Below are 21705 nucleotides of genomic sequence, written 5' to 3' on the forward strand. Positions count from 1 at the left end.
TCAAATTTAAATGAATTGCAAGGTAACAGGAGGAATAAGTTACACGATATCGCGAGTCATGATGTGTTTCTGAATGTCTGCGGTTGACAAGGTCAGCCTGGGTGTCATCAGCATCTGACCCGAGACCACCACCTTGCATCACATCGCTGACCATCTGGGAACCTAATCAATTTCAAATATAAGGCTGACTCTCTTACCTCCCTTGTTCCATCTCCCTTTAGTCCGAGCCGGGTAGGCGGCTTCAGGACATCCAGAGAGCACCAGGAGAAACAAAACAAGTTCAAACGTGGGAAGAAATCCAGACGTGGCTCTGGGAAACATGTCCAAGAGTTGCTGGTTGCCCGAGACACTCTCACATGGCTCCTGGAGCGGGAAGCCACGCGTGGGCTGTCATCCGTCACGCCGCTGTCAGCGGTTAGGTCTCCAGCTCGGCCACCATTCTGCCGGTGCTGCCTCTCCAGCTGCTTTTGCGCGATGCCACCAGCCGGGGGCCGGTCCTCACTGGTGCCGATGCTTCATCCCCGCCTTGCGTAGAGGAGCGGTGGGGGACCTGACGGGAACGCACAGCCTGCCACGCGACGACGCCACGCTCGGCGCAGTGCATCGGAACTCGCGCTTACGCACACACCCAGCCGCCAGCCGCTCTCTCTCCGCCGCTGTGTGTCGCGTAATGCCGCCGCTGTGGATGCCGACACTGCCGGCGGAGCTGCTGCTGGAATATTCTCCCTCCTCTATCACTCTGTGGGGAATTCATTCCACAGCACTCGGGCTTCTTCTGCGAGAGGTGGGACCATTATTCACCTTCTGCGCTGGTGGGATACCTGAAAAAAATAAAAAATAAAGAGTTCTCAGTGGACCAAAGGTTGTCCCAGCACAAAGCTCACATCCGCATTTGCCTTGATGACCTTGACCGGCACTGTTGACTGTATCACAACCGGCGGGTGTAAAAGATTAAGCTTAACCTGAGGCTAGGGAGGCACAGAACAAGAGAAGGCGGGGTAGCCAAAAAGCCAAACTGGATCACTTTGTGACTTTTGTGGGAGGTACTCGTCTCCAAACACTTCATGTTTACAAAACACGGAAGTTTACACAACAGAGATTTATGGCTTTGAACATTAAAATGGTTGACGCCAGGAACACTCCAACGCAATCGTTTACCCTCTAACCCAGGAGCCATCAACATCGTGCCCACAAGCAGGCAACACACAAGGACCACGAGAGTTGTTTGTGCGCCCGCTCTCAAAACATCACATTAATAAAGGGACATTCTGATTTCCTTGGAATTTTGTAAAAGTAATCATTTGGGAATGTAAAAAAATATCCAGAGATTTGCAGTGAAATATTGTCAGCATAATCAGTGTCGGTCATTACATAAAGGTAATTTGCGCAAATTGGTTATTTTGAGAGAGCATATGAAACTGTTCAACCTTCATATTAATCAGTACCCAAGCCGTTGCTTTCAGTTTCAAAAAGTTTGGTAACCTCCTCAAACAATCACTTATCCCCTAACCCTAGCCCTCCCTTATTTCTCAAGCCTAAACCAACATATCATCGAACTCCTGCACTATAGAAAGAACTGTTGCAAAAGCCAGTAAACCTGTACGTGTGCCCAGATACCAAAGGTGAAACCAGCAAAAAGCTTACGTCCATATTGGCATTGCTGACCTTGACTGCGAGGAATGTCGACTGTATCACCCCCGGCGGTACAAGGATTGATTTTAACCGGAAGCGAGAGGGCACAGGAACAGGACAAGGTGGGAAAGGCAAAAACCAAACTGGATCACTTTGTGAGGACAGTGCGAGAAACTCTCTGGACCTATGCAAGTCTGCTTTGACTGGCCAAAATTTACCAAATTGTACCACATGGGCACAGCAAACATGAATTTGAAAACAATCAAGGTTAATCACAGGTAAAGCTCTGACCGCAAATAATATTCCTAATTCCCTATCTATCTATCTATACACACACACACAGTAAAGCCTTGATTCTCGAAAGTCCCCACTTTCGAACAGATCGGTTTTCGAAACGAAAATTTCAAGATTTTTTTTCTGCTTCTGTTTCCAAACGAAAATTGGTATTCAAATGCCCCCGACAAAACCCGGAAATAACATATTTCGCACGGCTAGACCAGCTGACCTACGATGCGATACGATTGTTGTGAATTCCCACACCGCTGAGAAAACCCAGAAATAACTTAATGCGTGCGCCGTAAGCAGCTGACCCACCCAACGACACATTTTGTTATTGTCAATTCGATCACCCCATGACAGAAAAAACCCGGAAATGGCGCACCGCAACCAGCGCACTTTTGTTATTCTGTATAACGCAGCCTCTGTACACAGACATGTCCCAGTAGTGACTGTTGTTTTTCTTCTTATTGAGGTCTACCGTATTAACCCCAATCCTGGCCCCAAAGAAGGCAAGTTGCTTGTTTAAAGTTATTCTGCACTTTTGTTAATTAAAAAAAAGTTTACAAGGCTGGGGGCCGAGTTCCTACACATACGACAATGCCCTCCCAGCCTAGCGTACTCTACTACTAAAGTGTACATTTTAAGCAAAAAATAAATATATTTCTTAAATTATTTTATTGTATAAAGCATTTAAACTACACATTTATTTCTACTTTGCAGTTTATTAAAAAAGCTTTAAAATGCTTTAAAAAAAAATACAAATTTTTTAGGCTTGGAACGTATTATTTCTTTTGCCATTCATTGTAATGGGAAATATCGATTCGGTTTTCGAATAATCCCTTCTCGAACAGTTTTCTGGCATGGATTGTGGTCGAGAACCGAGGCGTCAATGGAGTATATCCCTTTTTCTCTTCTCTATCCTGAAAGATAACCTTGAACCCTAATCCCAACTACCACTTGTCTACAAACCCTAATCATAACTATCCTAAAACTAACCTGGTAAAGAGTTGAATGAGATTAATTACTAATTTATTTTGAGAACCCTTATCTACCAAACCCAAAACCTTAACAACGTCTTATCCCGAAATTAAAATCCAACAGAATACCCCACCCCAGAAATCTAACATAATCCCTTATTCCTTGACAATCCATAATCCCCTAACCCTAAAGTCAAAAACAAGTCCTTATTCCCCTAATTTTAACAATCCATTTTTTCCCCCAAGACTAACCTGGTAAAGAGTTGAGTGACATTAATTACTAATTGATTTTCATGGCAATCAGTGTCTGTATGAGTGTTTCAATTCTCTTCTAAATTTCACATATTGGGTGCAAGCAATCGCTCGCACAATAAGTTACAGGTTTCTTCAGGGTACATTTCTGCCCTGTGGTATTTTTTTTTTTTTTTTTTGTGTGCGTTTTGTTTTCACCCCCGCCCCATCGCGATAACGGCCACACTTCAAAGCTTCATAACCTCGGAGCTTTGTCAGCTCCATTGCTTTCTACTGCTCCCAGGTTATACAGTAAAACAGGCAGCTTCTCACAAGTGGGCGGCTTCAACAGGCATCAACAGCCCGGATTTAATGTCCTAATTACGGTGTTCTGAGCCATTTTTCCCCCCCCATGTGTGCGGCACAAATTAATATTCACGCACAAACCTTGCTCATTTTCTACCTGCCCACCCGATTTTACCGTTCCGTCACGTTCTCCCGGGCTTTCCGCTAATAACAATCGTCGAGAACATAATTAATCTTTCCGGGCACTCGGGAAGAGAGAGACGTCTGTTTTGCTCTTCCAAGAATCGAATGGCGACATCTGTCAGAAGCGCAAGCGTCATTACTAAGAACACTCATGGCCTCTTACACTGTCAGGAGAAAAGGGGTGCAGTTCCTAGCTTGCAAGGTCCAACCTCTAAATTGACTTGGCTTTCACTCACAGTTATATCTTTGGAAGGTATGTTCGTTTTTTTTTTATGTTTTGTTTTTTTCTTGAGCTGTAAAAGTGAAATGTTAATGTTTCAAAAATAACAGCCCTCAAGTGCGTGTGAAAAAAGGAAAACAAAAAGCAAAAAAAATTATATTTTAAAGACAGCACAATTCTTCAAAATAAGGTTGGAGTGGCAATAAACTACATACCCCAGAATGCATCTGGAGTTTGTGGAGTCCACTCAGTTTACAGCGACTCAAGAGGATTCTTCTTCTTTTCCTTTCGGCTCGTCCCGTTAGGGGTCGCCACAGCGTGTCATCTTTTTCCATCTAGGCCTATCTCATGCTTCTTCCTCTCTAACACCCACTGTCCTCAAGGCCTCCCTCACAACACCCATCAACCTTTTCTTTGGTCTTCCTCTCGTTCTTTTGCGTGGCAGCTCCATCCTCAGCGACCTTCTACCAACATACTCACTCTTTCGCCTTGTACATGTCCAAACCATCTAGTCTGCTCTCTTGAACCTTGTCTCCAAAACATCCAAATTTGGCTGTCCCTCTAATGAGCTCATTTCTAATCCTATCCAACCTGTTCACACCAAGGGAGAACCTCAACATCTTCATTTCTGCCACCTCCAGTTCTGCTTCCTGTTGTTCCTTCAGTGCCACCATCTCTTATCCGTACATCATGGCCGGCCTCACCACTTTTATAAACTTTGCCCTTCATCGTAGCAGAGACTTTTCTGTCACATAGAACACCAGACACCTTCCGCCAACTCTTCCACCAAACTTGGACCCATTTCTTCACTTCCTTACCACAATCTCCATTGCTCTGTATTGTTGACCCCAAGTATTTGAAGTTGCCCCATCTTTGCTTTCACTTCTCCCTGGAGCTTGACTCTTCCTCCTCCGCCCCTCTCATTCACGCACATATATTCTGTTTTATTCTTCATTCCTCTCCTTTTCAGTACGTGCCTCCATCTTTCTAATTGTTCCTCCGCCTGCTCCCTGCCTTCACTTCAGATCACAATATCATCTGCAAACATCATAGTCCAAGGGGATTCGAGTCTAACCTCATCTGTCAGCCTATCCATTACTACTGCAAAGAGGAAGGGGCTCAGCGCGGATCCCTGATGCAGTCCCACCTCCATCTTAAATTCTTCTGACACTCCCTCGCCACATCTCACTGTCCTGCTGCCCTCATACATGTCCTGTACTATTCTAACATATTTCTACACCACAACAGACTTGAACTATTCAAGAAGATTATGGTTTATTATGATGACTTGCTTATGCCCTCACTTTATGATTAAACGAAATGCTGCAAATTTCCAGACTTTGTGAATGATTTCCAGTAACTGTGTGTTTATTTCTCTTTCGCAAAGTGAAGGTTGCTATGAATAACTGACGAAAGGAGCGGTTATGTATTACACATACATTGCCTTGTGGATTACTTTGTTGTGCCCTGCAACTGACAGGCGACCAGTTCAGGGTATAGCCTGCATTTCGCCCAATGTTAGCTGGGATAGCCTCCAGCACTCCCCCAACCCTTGTGAGGATAAGTGGTTTGGAAAATGCACATGGACACCCTGTTCATGTGTTTGGCGCAATGTGCTGGTGAACGTTAACTATTGAGAAGAGCAATCACTGAGTTGAGTGATTCAAATTACAAGCATGGTCACAAATTGAACTTCAAAGCGCCACTGCCGTACACTTCCTGACAATGGATTCGTTTGACTAATTCTTTCGAAAGAAGAACTCATTATGGGCTTCCTTAAAGGTGTGTCGGTCGCTTAATGCTCACCATTTATTCATTTGTCCAGAGAGCAGGTGGAGGGACAATTAGTGAATGTGAGGGGCGGAGGAGGAGGAGGAAGAAGCTCCAGGGAGAAGAGATAGTGAGGGTGGATGACTTCAAATACTTAGGGTCAAGGATACAGAGCAATGGAGCGTGGTAAGGCAGTGAAGAAATGGGTCCAAGCGGGGTGGAACAGTTGGCGGAAGGTGTCTGGTGTTCTATGTGACAGAAGAGTCTCCACTAGGATTAAGGGCAAAGTTTATAAAACAAGTGGTGAAGCCGGGAATGATGTACGGATTAGAGATGGTGGGTCTGAAGAAACAACAGGAAGCAGAGCTGGAGGTAGCAGTAATGAAGATGCTGAGGTTCTCGCTTGGTGTGAACAGGTTGGATAGGATTAGAAACAAGCTCATTAGAGGCACTGCCAAAGTTGGACTTAGATGGTTTGGACATGTTCAGAGGCGAGAGTGTGAGTATATTGGGAGAAGGGTGCTGGTACGATGGAGCTGCCAGGCAAAAGAGCGAGAAGAAGACCAAAGAAAAGGTCGTGAGGGAAGACATAAGGACAGTGGGTGTTAGAGAGGAAAATGCACGAGATGGGCTTAGATGGAAAAAGGTGACACGCTGTGGCGGCCCCGAACGGGACAAGCCGAAAGGAAAAGAAGATTTATTAATTCGTCCCTAGAATCAATAATAATCCAATGTGGAGGCAGTTGGTTAATAATATGAGGAGTCAAATCGATATTTAAACAGTTTTACATTGATAAAAAGGCTGTGTGAGGGCAGCTGTAGCGCTGATATGGATGAAAATGTTTTGGTCAAAGGTTAAAATGTTTTATTTCATATGAGTGATGAGGCTACATAAGGTACATGTAATCATCTTGTTTTTTAATTAAGCAAGGTGATTAGAACCCGTTTCATCTGCGCGTCTACTTTTCCAAGCAGAACCAGTAGGACAGTAGATGCAGTGATGTGAAATCAAACTGTGGGTTGGTGGCATCAGACTGGCTTTGATGTGCGAGGCCCCCCCTTGTGTAAAATTAGCTGGCACAGAAGAGCAGAATCTGGCAAAAGCAGAGCTGGAATTAGCATCCAACGTCTTTGTTTTAGGTCCCTCGTGAGCCCGCAAGATTCTAAAGTTGTTTTCACATCAAAACACAGACGAAGAGGCCACAGAAGAAAAAGAGCACGCACTGACGTGAGAGGTGAAGTACAGTTGATGAAGTTGAATAATTGAGCCGTTGAGCTTTTGTGAACAAAGGCCCGACGGCTCTTGTGAGTCCATCGGATTGTGACTTTTGAAGATTTGTGAGCGCAGTCAAGATGTAGACCGATGTTAGCTTCTCGTGCTAGCCAATGGAGAGGGAAACAAAGAAGGAAAAATATAATGCTTTAATGCAAAAATTAAAGTTGAAGAGTGTGAATAAAATATTTTCAGTTGTCATACACAAAGAACTAGAAATGTTTTCAGGTTGGATTTGAACACTTTCAAGTGTGAGGCCCGCCTCAGATCTTCTGAAGAAGTTCCAGATTCTATCAGCGATAAAACAGAAATGTACCCTCACTGTGATTAGTCTTGATTCTGGGAACCAGCAGGAGACCGCTACCTGGGGTTCTCAGAGCTCGAGAAGGTCCAGACAAGTCAGGGATTTTCTCTGGCGCGAGACTATGAAGACACTTGTGCACAAGGAGAACTGTTTTCAAGTTTTATTTTCTGATTGGCAAGAACACAGTGCAGAGACCTGAGCACCAGGCTAACATGGTCATATTTCCTATTCTAGTCACGGCGCTAGCAGCAGCCGGATGTACTAACTGCTCCTTTCTAAAACGTAGCAAGCAAGCCGTGACAGCAGTCTAGCCTCCTGGAGACAAAAGGCATGTTTTCGTCACTCAAAGTCAACTTTAGACATTATTCCTTTGATTTTGGCAGATTAGAAAACACTGACAATGTCATTTATTGAATGTGGCTGAAAAAATTCCGGTCTGAATCCAATATTACACATACATTTTTAACTTGATTTTGAAGTTTTATATAGGGAGCGTCTCAAGATGACTGAGAACAATTTTCCTTTGTTTCTGTGGAACACAGACAAGAATATCAATTTCGTAGTGAGAAAGTGAGTGAATGTGAGCTAGCTTGAGAGTTTGACAGAACAACACAGATAAAAGGAACTGAAGTGAACCATCGTGGAAAAAAAAACAGTACCGCACATCTATCAACACCCTGCGATGGGAAAAATGAGCCTCCATCTGATATTAAGGCTCCACAAATAGCACATTGTACTGATTTCTTTTTTTTTTTTTTTTTTTTTTTTAAATTGAACCACAAAAACATGTAGTGATTGTCAAAGAAGGGGACGCACAGAAAGTGGATATTTTAAGAGGTGAAACATTCACAGACTGAAATTATTAGTTGAGAATTATAATAAATGCATGCTCTATGGGGTATCCAATATACAGTATACTGTATTGGTATTTGTACAGTATAGTGGTATATTGTACACCTAAGCGCTGTTGGCTAGCTGTGTCTCGCTTACGCGCAAAAGCCAGAAACATTTTATGGTAAAGTGTGTGCATTTTTGATTGGCCGTTACATTTGTGACCTTAACACACATTCGCCAGCATTTTAAATTTTGAATTGTAACAAAATTAGTCAGCAACAATCGCCCATTCATGAAAACTAGCTGTCGAACCCCGCGACTGTTCAGTCCGTTCATGAAAACTAGATGCCGAACTCTGCGACTGTTCTGTCGGTTCCAGGTGCGTTGCTCCATGTGCAGCAGGTGAATAAATTATGTTCATCCGTGATTTGATTTCACACTCAATAAATACATAATGAAATGTCTTATATTTGCTAACTCACCTCATTCTTCATTAGTAACAAAAGTGTTTTCTTGTTTTGAATGTTTGATTACACCTGTATGACCATTAATGTTAAAATACCACTTTGATAAAAACAGCACATGGACTGTACAGTCAAAAAGTTTTTATGATTACACTCAACCGTCAAATTATTTGAAAGCACCAGCACCAGAATAGCCCCCCCACACCCCACCCCCACCACAAGCCAGCGACGACTGGTAACAGGAGCAAAGCAGTCGGGACTCGTCGGGGAAGGGAAGCGCTCCGCACCCGGTCCTGGTACGTTTGACAGCTTATCACGCCTAGACAAGAGCCCTCTGGATAAATGTGGTCAAGCAGGAGAGGCGAACGACTGCTGGCTGCGACTGTTGCAGTGGCGTGGGTGCAGCGCGCCGATAAGGATGAAGCTCCACTGGGCAAAACGGGGGAGGCGAGGCGGGGTGGGGTGGGGTGGCGGGCTGAGACGCTCAGCCAACAGCCGTGCTCCTTTCCAGCTCCAGTTTGGCTAAACCTCTTTAAAAATTTACACACAGGCATTTAACATACTCAGCAAATATGGGTTAAAGCATGTGTGTGTGTGTTTTCTGTCACGCATGTGTCACATTTTATAGCAAGCCGGCTCGAATGGCGTGTGAAGCTCGAGAGTGTAGGAGAGGCGATCAAGAAAGACGCCGAGACAAAAGACGGCGAGAAACTGTCGTCTTGACATGTTGACGGCGTGAAATTAGCTTTCTCACAGAGAGAACAATGAATTGATTCCCCCCCCACCCGTCTTGATGGAGATCTGGATTTATTTATTTTTTTCTTTGTGCGTCATTTTTTTTTTCCCCTCCTCTGCGTATCTGCCTGCCCAGATACTGGATAATCTGCTGGCTCGTAGCATTCCTAATCCCAACAGCCAACTCACTCCGCCCATCCAGGATGAGAGTGAACTTGGGTGGACGACATCTCCAAACTAATTTTCAGCAGTTCAAACAAACACGACGCTTTTGAGGGGGGGTTGAGGGGGGGGGGAATAAACACGTACACACACTGACCAGAAAGTGTGGTACTTCCCTTCTCATATTCATGTATTTCAACAATAGCTGGTTGTCCAGATCCCGAAGTAGCTAAGCAGCCCCAGACCTTCACACTACCACCCAGTTTGAGTTTGTATGATGTTCTTTTTCTGAAATTCTGTGCCAAATTTACACCAGATTGAGACATTCCAAAAAGCGCATATTGTCAGTCCATATAATATCCTCTGGGGAATCATTCAGATGTTTTAAATAAATCAAGCCTTTCTGTTGTTTGTGGTCAGCAGTGGTTTTTCCGTTGGATGTCTGCCATGGAGTCAAATTTTCTCTTCTTGATTGTTCTCATGATCACTGAAGTGAGGCAAGGGAAGCCTTCAGCTCTTTGGAAGTTTGCCTGAGTTCCTTGGTGGCCATTTTTGTTTTCTTTGCATAATCTTTGTAGGCCAGCCACTCCTGGGATGGTTCGGCACTGTTCCATTTTGTTTTTCCATGTGAGGATAATGGCTCTGCCTGTGGTTCCCTGGAATCTTAAATCTTGAGAAATGACAATAGTAACCTTTTCCAGACTAATGTTGTAAGATGTAAATTACTTTGATTCTGGACTGTTCTGGAATTTCTTGGTATTGTGTCATTTTGTTGCATTTTTTTAGATTTTTTGTCTGCCTTGATTTTGTCGGGACAGATTCTGTTTGAGTGATTTCTTGTTTTAACACGTCTGAGTGTAATCATCTTTGTGTTTGATCAATGAAAATTAAACGAGAAATGTGATTTGTCACAAATGATTCATAATTTAATTTAAAAAAAAAAAGCTCACCATTTCCCCCCCATTCTAAACTCAAACTGTTGCACTAATTAAGATTATCCTGGGAACACTTCTGAAATAACTTCCAAAATTAAAAGATATTTTACACATTTGTGTCCTCAAATGTTTTTTTTTTTTTTTTTTTTTTTTGGCTAATTCAAACTAATTAAGTCTCACATTCACCATTTCAACAATTCAATTAAATCCAGAGCGTTCCAATGCCACTCCCGCTTTTCATCATTCACGTGCAATTTCTGCACAAATTAGACAATTTTCTAGTCATCTTGAGTTATGCCGGCATTATGTTCAAATATGGAAAGATATTCCAAGCACAGAGTAACATTTATGGCCTCCAAAACACACACATCCATGTTAAATCACTTTTGGGTGAAACGTTGTTGGCAAACGACCTATAGTAGATGATCTAATAGGTCAACTAATCATAAATATACACCGGCCCGCGTCACTAAAATACTCCGCGCTTATCAGCAATGTAATCAAAAATGTGAGTACAGGGTAATCCAGGCGCCAATGTTCAGTACAGCCATCGAGAAAACGTGCTGGGTGAAAGCGAGGCAAAGTGCAATTACTTGAGGATTACATTCCCTTACATACGACTCTTAACACACCAAAGGAGTGCGTATGCGCGTGTGCGGCAGTCCAAGCCAAAAGAACAGAGGTGTAATAAGAATCCCAATGAGTTAGTGATGGCTGTCATAAAATACAGCACTGCTCCTATTTACAACCCTCAATGAAAGTGCCTGGCAGGCGATTTATGGAGGAGGAGCTCAACCGTTTTTTTTTTTTTTTTTGCCAAGGGCATGTTAATAATTTCCACGCCACATTTCCAAGGTATTGACAGATGGACATTTTGTCTAATAGTGTCTTAAAAATAAAAATAATCATAAAAAGGCGATGTAGTGATGTTTGTGTGGCGTTTCTGTGGCTTTAAGGCACACGCACATTTCCAGTCACCTCGATCAATCATTCCAGTTCAAAGTCAAAGTTTCCAGTCAATTTCAATGGTTACTGAAGCTGGGGAGCTTGGGAAACTAATACAAACATAAATTTATTTATGACGAATATATAAAAAATTGGAATTACACAAGGAGTTTTGACTGGTTTTGCGTATATCATTATATCTGTATTTTACTGCCCCTAGGTGGCCAAGGTATGTACACCACAAGGGGCAGCACAATGCCCATCAAATTCCCCCCCCCAAAACATTTAAATGTGTCATTCCTTACATTTCATTTATTTATCCATCCATTTTCTTAGCTGCTTATCCTCACGAGGGTCACGGGGAGTGCTGGAGCCTATCTCAGCTGTCAACAGGGCAGCAGGCAGGGTACACCCTGAACTGGTTGCCAGCCAATCGCAGGGCACATCGAGACAAACAGCCGCACTCACAATCAAATTAATGTTGCATGTTTTTGGGATGTGGGAGGAAACTGGAGTGCTCAGAGAAAACCCATGCAGGCGCGGGAAGAACATGCAAACTCCACCTCTATAATTATGTTTTTATAAAATAACATATAGGGTGCTATATTTCTTACTAAATATCACATTACAATATTGCTGTCTTTTTCCAAGAGGCTTAGCTGAGTTCAATTTATTCTCAAAATATTACAATAATAATAATTATAGTATTTTCACAAAAATCACATTTTTCAATGGCAAAAAAAATTGTCAAACTAATTTTAAACGTTATAGTTTTCTTGTAATCATGCATATGGCTTTTTCGGGGGGGAAATAGAAAATCATTTGGTATGAATATCCCTTTTTTCCCCCAAAAAAAGACCTTTAATGCAGAAAAGAAAATGAAAAACTTTGTGCAGACTCAGCTTGTTTGTAACCATAAAGCCCAAAAACGGTCTCGTCTCTCACCGACGGCCGATTTCGGATTCCCCAGTTTGGATGACGAGCTCCGCCGATGGCGCGTCAACCGCTGATCAAGGTCGGCGGCTCTTCAGACAATAAGCGGCGCACACTCGATATCGCCGCACTCAATTTAATAACACTTTTCAACAGCTAGCGCGCTCACCCTCGCTCTTGCACCTTCCCCCACCTCGCTCATTTCTCTAAACACTATAACATGTCAATTACACCCGCTGCTGCGGTCGGCAGAATTAAAATGGTGTTTTCCAAGCCCTGCGCATTAGCCGCGCGCCATAAACCAATGTAACATTCGTCACTGGTAATAGACGCTAACCTTAATGACACTATTAAGATCGCTGGCTGACGGAGAAGCTAGGTCACAAGTTTGTGCAGAACACATTATCATTAAGATAATGTCGGGGGGTGTGGGGGGGGGGGAACAGACTGACTTTTGTAACTAATCCCAAGAAAGAAATTGGATTTTGCAAGGCAAAGTTGGATAATTTAGTCACCCTGTTTGAAGAAGGGGAAGAAGAAAAAACATTCCTGAAAATTTCTGATCCTTCATTAAATAAATAAGTAGTCATAGTTAACATTTATTAGATACGACTTCAATTTTTAAACAATATTTGGGAAACAAAATTCTCAAAAATATCCCTTCCTGCCCGGAAATAGTCTAATTATCAGATGTTTTTTTAATGTGTGTAAATTATCTTTGGACATCTTTGTCAGTCTGATAAAATAGAACTTTATTAAACTCAATACAACTTTATTCTTGGATAGAGAATTCCAATATAAACAACTTATTTTCATGAAAATATCTGAATTCATTCTCAAAATGAACGTTTTTCTTGTTCTAATTCTGGTAATATTTTTGTCAAAAACGAGTTATCTAGAAAATACTCTTTACCTTGATAGTACTTATTATTATATTATTATCTTATATTTCTACTGCATGTTACTTACCCTCTTGCGGGATTTGCTGTTGATTATTTTCTACACGACTGTTACTCCTGACTCATGTAGCAATCAGCACAAGCCAAGAGGAACTACTGTAGTATAAAATGACGGAAAATGTTCAAAGGTTGGAATCTTTTCACACTTAATAAAAGAAGCTAAAGTGCAATCTGCCAATTGCAAAATACAACTGGTCCAAATTACACAGTTGCATTTCTACGGTAAACAACGTTGGCTAATTAAATAAAGCCCATCTCCGGCAATTAGAATGACCTGTAATCTGTTACAGGTGGTTGGGATAGAGGGAGGATGGAAACATCTGCCAATTCCCTTTCAATTGCTTTACTGAACAAACAACAAAAAAATAAAAGCAAGCCAACTCTACATTCTCATTCGATGGGTTCCTCGTTAAGTCAGAGCAGGGCAGGCTGGCCTTTTAAAGGCTTTCAAGGTCACAAATACTAGCGTATAGAATGTGAGGTTACCAACCCAAACTGCACTTCACATGCATATTTATCTTGCTATTATATGCATATTGTCTGTCTGGAATGTAACCCCCCACCCCCACCCTCACCACAACCATGAAGGACTGCTGTATCTCTTTTCCCTTTGAAATCTAACAGAAATTATTGTTTATTGAGATAAAATGTGATTTTCGACAATTAACAACTTTTTCTTTTTTTAAAAAAATGTGCCAACTCTCATGGGAGATTAAGGCGATTCTCGTAGTCTGTTTCCTTAGTTTAAACTCCTTTATGTCAGATAACCGAAATTTATACCAAAGGTAAAAAAAAAAAAAAAAAAAAAAAAAAAAAACAACTGTGAGGCGTGATGGCAGGGAAACATCAAATTAAGTTTGTAACATAATCCAAGAATGATGCCCATAAATTGTCTTTAAGCAAAAAGGTGATGGATTTAGTGGCTGTTCTAACAATAATTGCCAGTATTGATGTCTGACTTTATGAAAATAAAGAGAAAGAAAATCAAATCAAGCGCTAACTGCTGCCTAAAGTCTAAACTGCATTTTCATCCTCTCTGCTTTTGTCACAGTGGGCGCCTACACAAATCACTGTCAAAGCCCGGAGAGGCTGATAATGTAGATAAAACGGCAAAAAGAAATGCTCCTTGGCGAGGAGGCGGCGTGACAAACGTGCCATCGCGCTACGGGGCTGTCTCGATTGCCCGCCGATATCGTAAATCTCAACAGACCTCGACGGCGGAAAACAAGTTTGGAAGAGACGCAGGACCGGGACACTCGCAAATACAAACAACCAAGACCTGCGACGAGAAACTTGCGTGTTACAACGCCTGAAGCAAAAGATATTTGAACAAAAGCAAAGCCGCAACACATGGAGACATGCAATATTATAATATTCATCAGCATGTATTCTTTATAGTCTATAAAAAATTTGAAATACCAAATCTCCTTTTACATTCCAAGCTGTGAATTATGATGCACAAACTGTTTAAGAACAACTAAAGGACTTAGTTGTAGATACTTCTTTTTTCCTTGAAGAGATTTGACTACATCATCTTTCATAAGACCAGGTGCATGGTTTTAATCGCTCATGCTTAATTTGTGGGGAAACAAAAAAAAAAACCCAGCATTAACTGGCAACCCCTGAAAGACTGCAAACACTCATTCGCTCTGCATTTCCCTTTCAGTTTTCACGCGCAAAAGCCTTCGCCGTGCACCAAATTCCACATACATTATGCGGGCGCGCCCAGCAGAAAATAGCTATAGGTAATGTTATGGAAAGTAGAAAAATGGGCTGTTATCTGAAGTCAATGCGCTTCCAGATATAAATCACGATCTCACTCGGGCTGCGGGCGCTCGTTCATTTGAACGGCGCACGTTTGCGAGGCAGCAGACTGGCGGCCGATCCATCAGCGACGTACAGTATTATGCGTTCCGCGCGCGACTGTTTGCCTCGAGAATGTAAAGTGACTTGTTTGGAAGTCAACACAAATATAATAACGCTGGCGGAAATGACAAAAGGTGGGCCCGTGAATCACTGGAAGAAAACCTCATTAAAAAGGATCTTCATTCGCTGAGCGTTCACGGGAGCATTTTTGTGGATTATGTTCAGTCGTTCTTTTTATTTCTACTGCGCCAGGTGGCCGTTATCGAGACTAACTGCCAAAAGCGGCGATCGGATTACAGCGAGTGTATGACACGTCGACATTGTGTGTACGCACATCCGAGGGCTTTTTTTTTTTTTAAACTCAGCGTTATTTCTAGTTTGTATTTATTTCCACTGTGAGTGGTACAAGTCATCCTGACTAGCAAGAAGAGCAATTGCATTACGCTAATGGACCTTTCCGATGGCGATCGTGGGCTCCGCCCCCTTAGACATGTCCCACAAGCTATCAAAATGGTGACTGAATACAACATGTTTGAAGTCGATTCTCTAATCACGTATTCCAGATAATATTGGGGCATGTTTTTTGCCAAATGCATCAGACTTGTCCAACAGAGTTCTACAGAGAAGTCTCAACTATTTCACGCAAAGATATGTACTCGGGATTAAGATTTTGGACGCAGCAGGACGCAATGTCAGAGTTACGGTGAAATGTTGCCGAGCGATGCAAAAAAGTTTGGCGCCTCTCAAACTTCATATTGAAATCCAACAGGATAAAATAGTGGAATCGTACTGCTCATGCAAAGCAGGGTGAGTACTTTTTACTTGGAAAGATCACAAATAATATCATTGTAATCTTTATAAGTGAGTGGGTGTATTCGTTTGACTTGGCTCGTAATGGAACCCAGTGCTCTGTCTTAAAAGTCCGATGTGATACAAATAGGGAAATAGACGTTTCTCTTGCATGACATGGCGCATTTACATATCACTGACCCGACTCTTCGGCATAAAACATTACACACTTCGTTCAGCAGGTCAATGATACACTAACAATGTGAAATTTGTTCTCCTCCAATGTATAAAGCACTGATAATAATGAAATCAAACTCAGAGAGGATACTTCTCCCTCACTTACCTTCGAACATACAGCGTTGTGTTTGTTGACATTGTCCACATTTAGTTGTAAGCGCGGTCTTCCACAAGCCTTAATCCATCGTAGACACTTCCTCAACTGTGTTTTAGGCTTTGGAAAATTAATCAACGGGGCCCCTTGTAAGAATTCAGAATTGGACGTTTCCCAATTGCATCTGAGAATCATTTTCTTCATAAAATTACATTTTCCAAGCGTACACTACTGACAACCAGCATTGCTTGTGGGACAGTACGGCGAGAGGGGCGTGTCAAGCCATGGGTTAAAACAATGTGGCTATCTGATTGGCTATTATTGCAGGAGTGATTGACAAGTCGGAAAGATCTATTGTATGACATCTAATTTTTAAACACTCATCTTAATTTCTGTGCTCATTTTTTTTTTTTAACTCTGTGGATTATATTATTCATTCATTTATTTGTGAACATAGCAAGTTCATGTTACTAACTAGCAAGAGGAGCAATCGCACGACAGCAATTGTACTGTATCTACATTATGCACAATTTATTTTACTTTGCAGATTATTCTGCTCATTTCTGTAGTGCGAGGTGGCGGGGGAAATATTGTGCAGCCTGGTGTGATGGTTTGAGCCCTCCCGGTGCTACAAAGTCTCTTTGTGATTAATGCCCATGCGCGTATATTTTGTAAACTTCCGGCCATTTTGAAACATCCCCATCCATGCTTCAACATGTGCCGTTCGACAACATGTCGCCCAGTGTTCATGTTCGCTACGGACGTCTCAGAAAGATGAACATCGCGAACGTAGATATATGTATCTTTTTTTTTTTTTTTAATCAACGTTTGTTTTATGGTTCGGTTAGGGTGAGGATATAACGTATGTTCGCTCCCTCTACGTAGAAGAAGGGGAACTATGAGACCGGGAGATTTCCCAGTTAGCGTCTGCTACGTACCCAGAGTTCCCCATGTTAGTAACGCATGCCCAGTCATCACAAGGAGACTTTTCAGCACGGGGGAGCGCTCAGACCGTCACACCGGCGACTCAGACAGCGATCGATTCCGTGACACGTGGACCACTGTCACGGCTTTTGGCCAGTATAACAGCAGTCAGTGCTAGCAGGTACTCTTATTACCGTAATTTCCAGTCTACAAGCCGTGACTTTTTTCACACGCTTTCAACCCTGCGGTTTATGCAGTGATGCGGCACTAGCGTTACCACGACGCTAGAGTTAGCGCACCTGGTTACAAGCCTCGGTACACAAAGAGTTCAACACTAGCTTTCTGTGTACCGAGGATTATAACCAGGTGCACTCTGTAGTCCGCGATTTACTGTAAATACAGAATGAGTTGGTGACGGAAATATGTTCGTGGACCTCGGCGTCAGTTTTCCTGTGTCCTAATTAAAAAACAAGCAAAACAAAAACAACAAGCCCAGCATCTTGCAGACACTTCCTAGTTAAGTCCGACCCCTCCCCCCCCCCCCCAGGTTGCAAGCTTCCCATATTACAGCAGAACGTCTGATCTCTTCAAGAAATCGAATGAGTGGAATAATAACCGAGTCTGTATGAAAGTCTATGTACACCCCCCTCCCTCCCTCTTCCTCCTTATCCCCCTCTCCGTTCTGTATATCGCCAGTTCCAAACGCGACTGCGAGAGAGAAGTGCACTCTCACTGAAGTCAGGTGTTTCCGTAATCACATTCTCCTTCCTCGACACTCTTTTGCTCTCTTGAAGAAAACAGGATCAGTTTTCACGGCGAGTCGGTGGAGGGGCGGCAGCGGGTTGATGGGCACGCAGCCTTCTGGTGTTCATTTGCTGGCACGTGGAGGGGAAAACACGTCTCCCTCCGGCACTCCAGGCCGCCAGAAAGTGTCTGGTGCATACACGTGATAGGTTTAAACCTCTGCCAGGCTGCCTTGTCTACCATCCATCCTTCTACAATCTATTACAGCTCACTTTGAGCAAGGGCACATGTAGACAAACAAGCATTCGCGCTCACTTCCAATTTTTAAACATAGACAAGTGAAAGTCTTCAATGAAGCTAACGTGCATGATTTTAAAATATTGGAGTAATAGGAGAAAACCTACACAAGCATGGGAGGAACTTGCAAACCTCGCTTCTTCGAAGACAGGCTAAACTTAGCTCCTTGTCAACAAACAAAAAAACAAAGTTCGTCTCCTTCTCAACATGTATCATTTTTGACAAAGTTCCTTGGCATCAATGTAATACTTTCCTGTTTGGCGGCTTTGCCACCATCTTGTGGCACCTTAGGGTGTTACAGAAAGTGCACAAAAACTGCAAACAGGTGAGTTTTGGGGAGCTAATAGCTGAGGGTAAATTCCAGAAAGATGTTTAAATCTTTGGTTTGCTTTTGTGATGTGTGCCCATCATGTCATGCTCCTGGCATCCTGCCCAGGCTGGGCGTGGCCAGCCAATTAGTCAGCACACACCCGCACCTTCTTTCGGCTGATTACGCCCGGTACTTATAGGACACGGTGACAACTGGTCCTCCGCCAGATCGTTGAGGTTCACGCCCTGTTCCAGCACTCCTGTATCCCCGATCGTCAACCTGTGTGTACCGACCTTCGCCTGTTCTCTGATCGACCCCGTAAGACTGACTCCCTTGATACTCCTCCCTGCTTTGATCGTTCTCCCGTGTACTGACTCCTGCCTGCCCGCTGACCTGCTCTCTACGCCCGACGTCCCAACTACCGCTGCCATACCTGACTGCCTGCCCGATCTCCGACCTTGGATTAATAAACGTTTTTCCCGATTTACATCTCTGTCTCCCGTGTACTCCTGCATTTGGGTCCTACCTTCGTTCCGATGGGTCGTGACACATCCATCCATTTTTTCATAATACACATTGCTCTGGATATTTATCCTTTCGCTTTGACATCAAAGGAAATGTTTTTTTTAGACTTTGGACTCCAAATAACGTTGTACATTTTAGAGGGACACCTTAACATAAGAGTTGAATTGTGTTGTTTTGTAACAACAGTCTTAATTGAAATGATCTCAAATCATCTCTCCCCATAGAAATGAATGGAAATGCAATTAATCCGGTCTAGCGCCTCCCATAAGAAATGTTTTTCCAATCAGAAAAATAGCACTCTGAAATACTGCATGAAATCAAATCATGAATTAAAACGATTTTAAAGAAGTAAACCATCTTTGCATTACTTTTTCACACAGGGTCAAGTAACTCAAGTTTTTTTTTTTTTCTTAAGAAATGAAATCATTCTAAAAGAGTACTAAGTTAATGGGTTATGTTTGTTTGACAAAGTAGGGAAAGTATGCAAAAAAGAAATTAAGGGGGCCAATACTTTTTCACGGCACTGTAGGTGTAATAATTCAAATTTTCCATGAGATTATAAAACAAATAATATCGTTACTTATCCTCATTGTCATTTTGGGCAGCCAAAAAGACGGAATGACGCACAGGTTGTCCCCTTATCCCGTTTGTTCATCGAGTGAACTTTCCTTGAAGGTTAGCCAAATTATTAACGGGAATTATGGCAGCCGCACTGATGGACAGCGACATTACATCTAACAGTCGCACTCGCCCTGATTAACGAGACGGCCCGACGTGATTAAGATGTCTCTGATTGCGATGTCAATCTTCCGAATGGACGGCACCCCGGCGCTGGCCCCGGTGCAAATGGGCCGGCCGGGGGGGCACGCCGCCTGCATTTCCAGCACTAGCTCATTTTGAAGAGCCCACCGCTTGCCACTAAATCTCCGCCGGCCCATCTGGAGAGGGGGCGTTATACGAGGACACGAGTCCACTCGGGCTAGCCATCACCTTTACGGTCGCTCGCCGAAACCGCACTCCATTAGCATTAGCGGCGGGCTGCGAGCCGGGAAAATCCAAGATGAGCTCGGACAGGCGCTAATAGCAGAGGTGGAACACTCGGCCCGTGATGAGGGCATGTTGGAGTACTAACGACTCTACTGTATATCATATCGATTCCGGCATTCTCATTTTGGAAGATGCCCAGACGTCCAAAGTGGAACGCAACCGCTTTCGACGAAGTTGCTTCACTTACTTCTACTTGGAATTGGCAGTGGGAATAATTCAACATCAAACTCATTAACATTTGTGATTTCACAACAGCTTTTCGAAATTAAAATGAATTTTATTGAATGGTGGGAACTTGACTCCCAAACTCAGGAGTTTTTCAACTTTTTCAACACCATACTTTGATTATTTGGGAGAGGAGAAAAATGTTACACTTTCATAAAAACAAGGCAAGCTATTGATGTTACACACCCCCAAAAAGAATGTTGGACTTCTCTTGATAAAAAAAAAAAAAAAAAAAAAAAAAGATTTCTTAAAAATGACAAAGGCTATATTGGACTTTTCTGAAAAAAGAAAAAATACTGATGTTACACTTTCATAAAATGATAAATTACTGTCATGCCTTCCTAATATGACAAATTGACGTTACACTATTCTAAAAAGAAAAAAAATCAGTTACCCTACTGAAAAGAAAAGGTTGGGTGTTTTGTTAGAGAAGCCAAAGCCAAGCAAGACAAGAAAGAGAAGACAAACTATTTGTTACACTTTTCAAACGAAAGACATATTCTTAGTGACACTTCCCTAAAAAAAACTATTTATGTTGCACTTTTGTAAAACAACAATATGTGCACTATACGAATGCATTTCACTTGTCTCAATCTTTCATTTCCTCAAAAAACAAGCCATCTCCGTAGTACTTTTGTAAAACGAAGATATGTCATATATTGTATACATGGTTTATTTGAGAATCTTTTCTTCATTGGCTCATGTCACGCATTTCAAAACAGAAAAAAAAAAGTTACCCTACTGAAAAGAAAAACTTGTGCATTTTGGTAGAGAAGCCAAAGTCAAGCAAGACAAAACAGAGAAGATAAACTATGTTTCACTTTCCAAACAAAAGACATATTCTTCGTGACACTTCTCTCGAAAGACAAACTATGTTGCACTTTCGTAAAACGACAATATCTGCACTGTACGAATATATTTCACTTGTCTCAATCTTTAATTTTCTTTCATTTCAAAAGACAAGCTCTCTCTGTCATATATTGCATATATGCATTTGAGAATCTTTTTCTTCATTGGTTCATTTAGCCAATTATTAAGTCATGTTTTTTTTAAATGTTTCAGCTCTGTTTCCGTTTCCATAAAACGACATCGCATTTAGTTCCCCGATTGTTCCAAATGTGGGACAATTTTATAGCACGAGCCTTTGCGCCAGAAGTCATTAGCCATTATTCCCCTTGGCCGCATGATAATCACATCGGCATCTGCTTGTTAAAATATGCGTGTAGAATTTCATCCTGCATGAATTGCATTAAGCACCGGCCGTGTTCCGGAGTTGCAACAAGTTTCAATTGCAGTGATCATCACTTCTCGCCGAGATGAATTGTGACAAGATCCGCACGCGCCTCACCGCGGTTCCGATGTTACCTTCCAAAAGTAAGGAGACGAAATGATCACGATTTGCAGAAAATGCCAGTCCAAATACTCACGTGCGCTGCAATAAATTAGTTAAAAGTTGCTTAAATAGCCAACAAGCTCAAATTGATGAGGGTGGCAAATATCTGAAA

General features: G+C 42.4%; 1 protein-coding gene across 1 annotated transcript in view; it reads right to left on the reverse strand.

Annotated features, from left to right (window-relative positions):
- robo2 (roundabout, axon guidance receptor, homolog 2 (Drosophila)) overlaps window positions 1-21705 on the reverse strand; it is a 377328-nt gene that overhangs the window by 354732 nt on the left and 891 nt on the right. Inside the window, exon 2 of the mRNA XM_061827028.1 lies at window positions 198-821. Coding sequence (XP_061683012.1) covers window positions 198-321 — 124 coding nt within the window. The 5' untranslated portion in view covers window positions 322-821. The remainder of the gene's footprint in view (window positions 1-197; window positions 822-21705) is intronic.

Source organism: Syngnathoides biaculeatus, chromosome 8 (genome assembly GCF_019802595.1).
Source record: "Syngnathoides biaculeatus isolate LvHL_M chromosome 8, ASM1980259v1, whole genome shotgun sequence".
In the NCBI taxonomy this organism is placed as follows: Eukaryota; Metazoa; Chordata; class Actinopteri; order Syngnathiformes; family Syngnathidae; genus Syngnathoides; species Syngnathoides biaculeatus.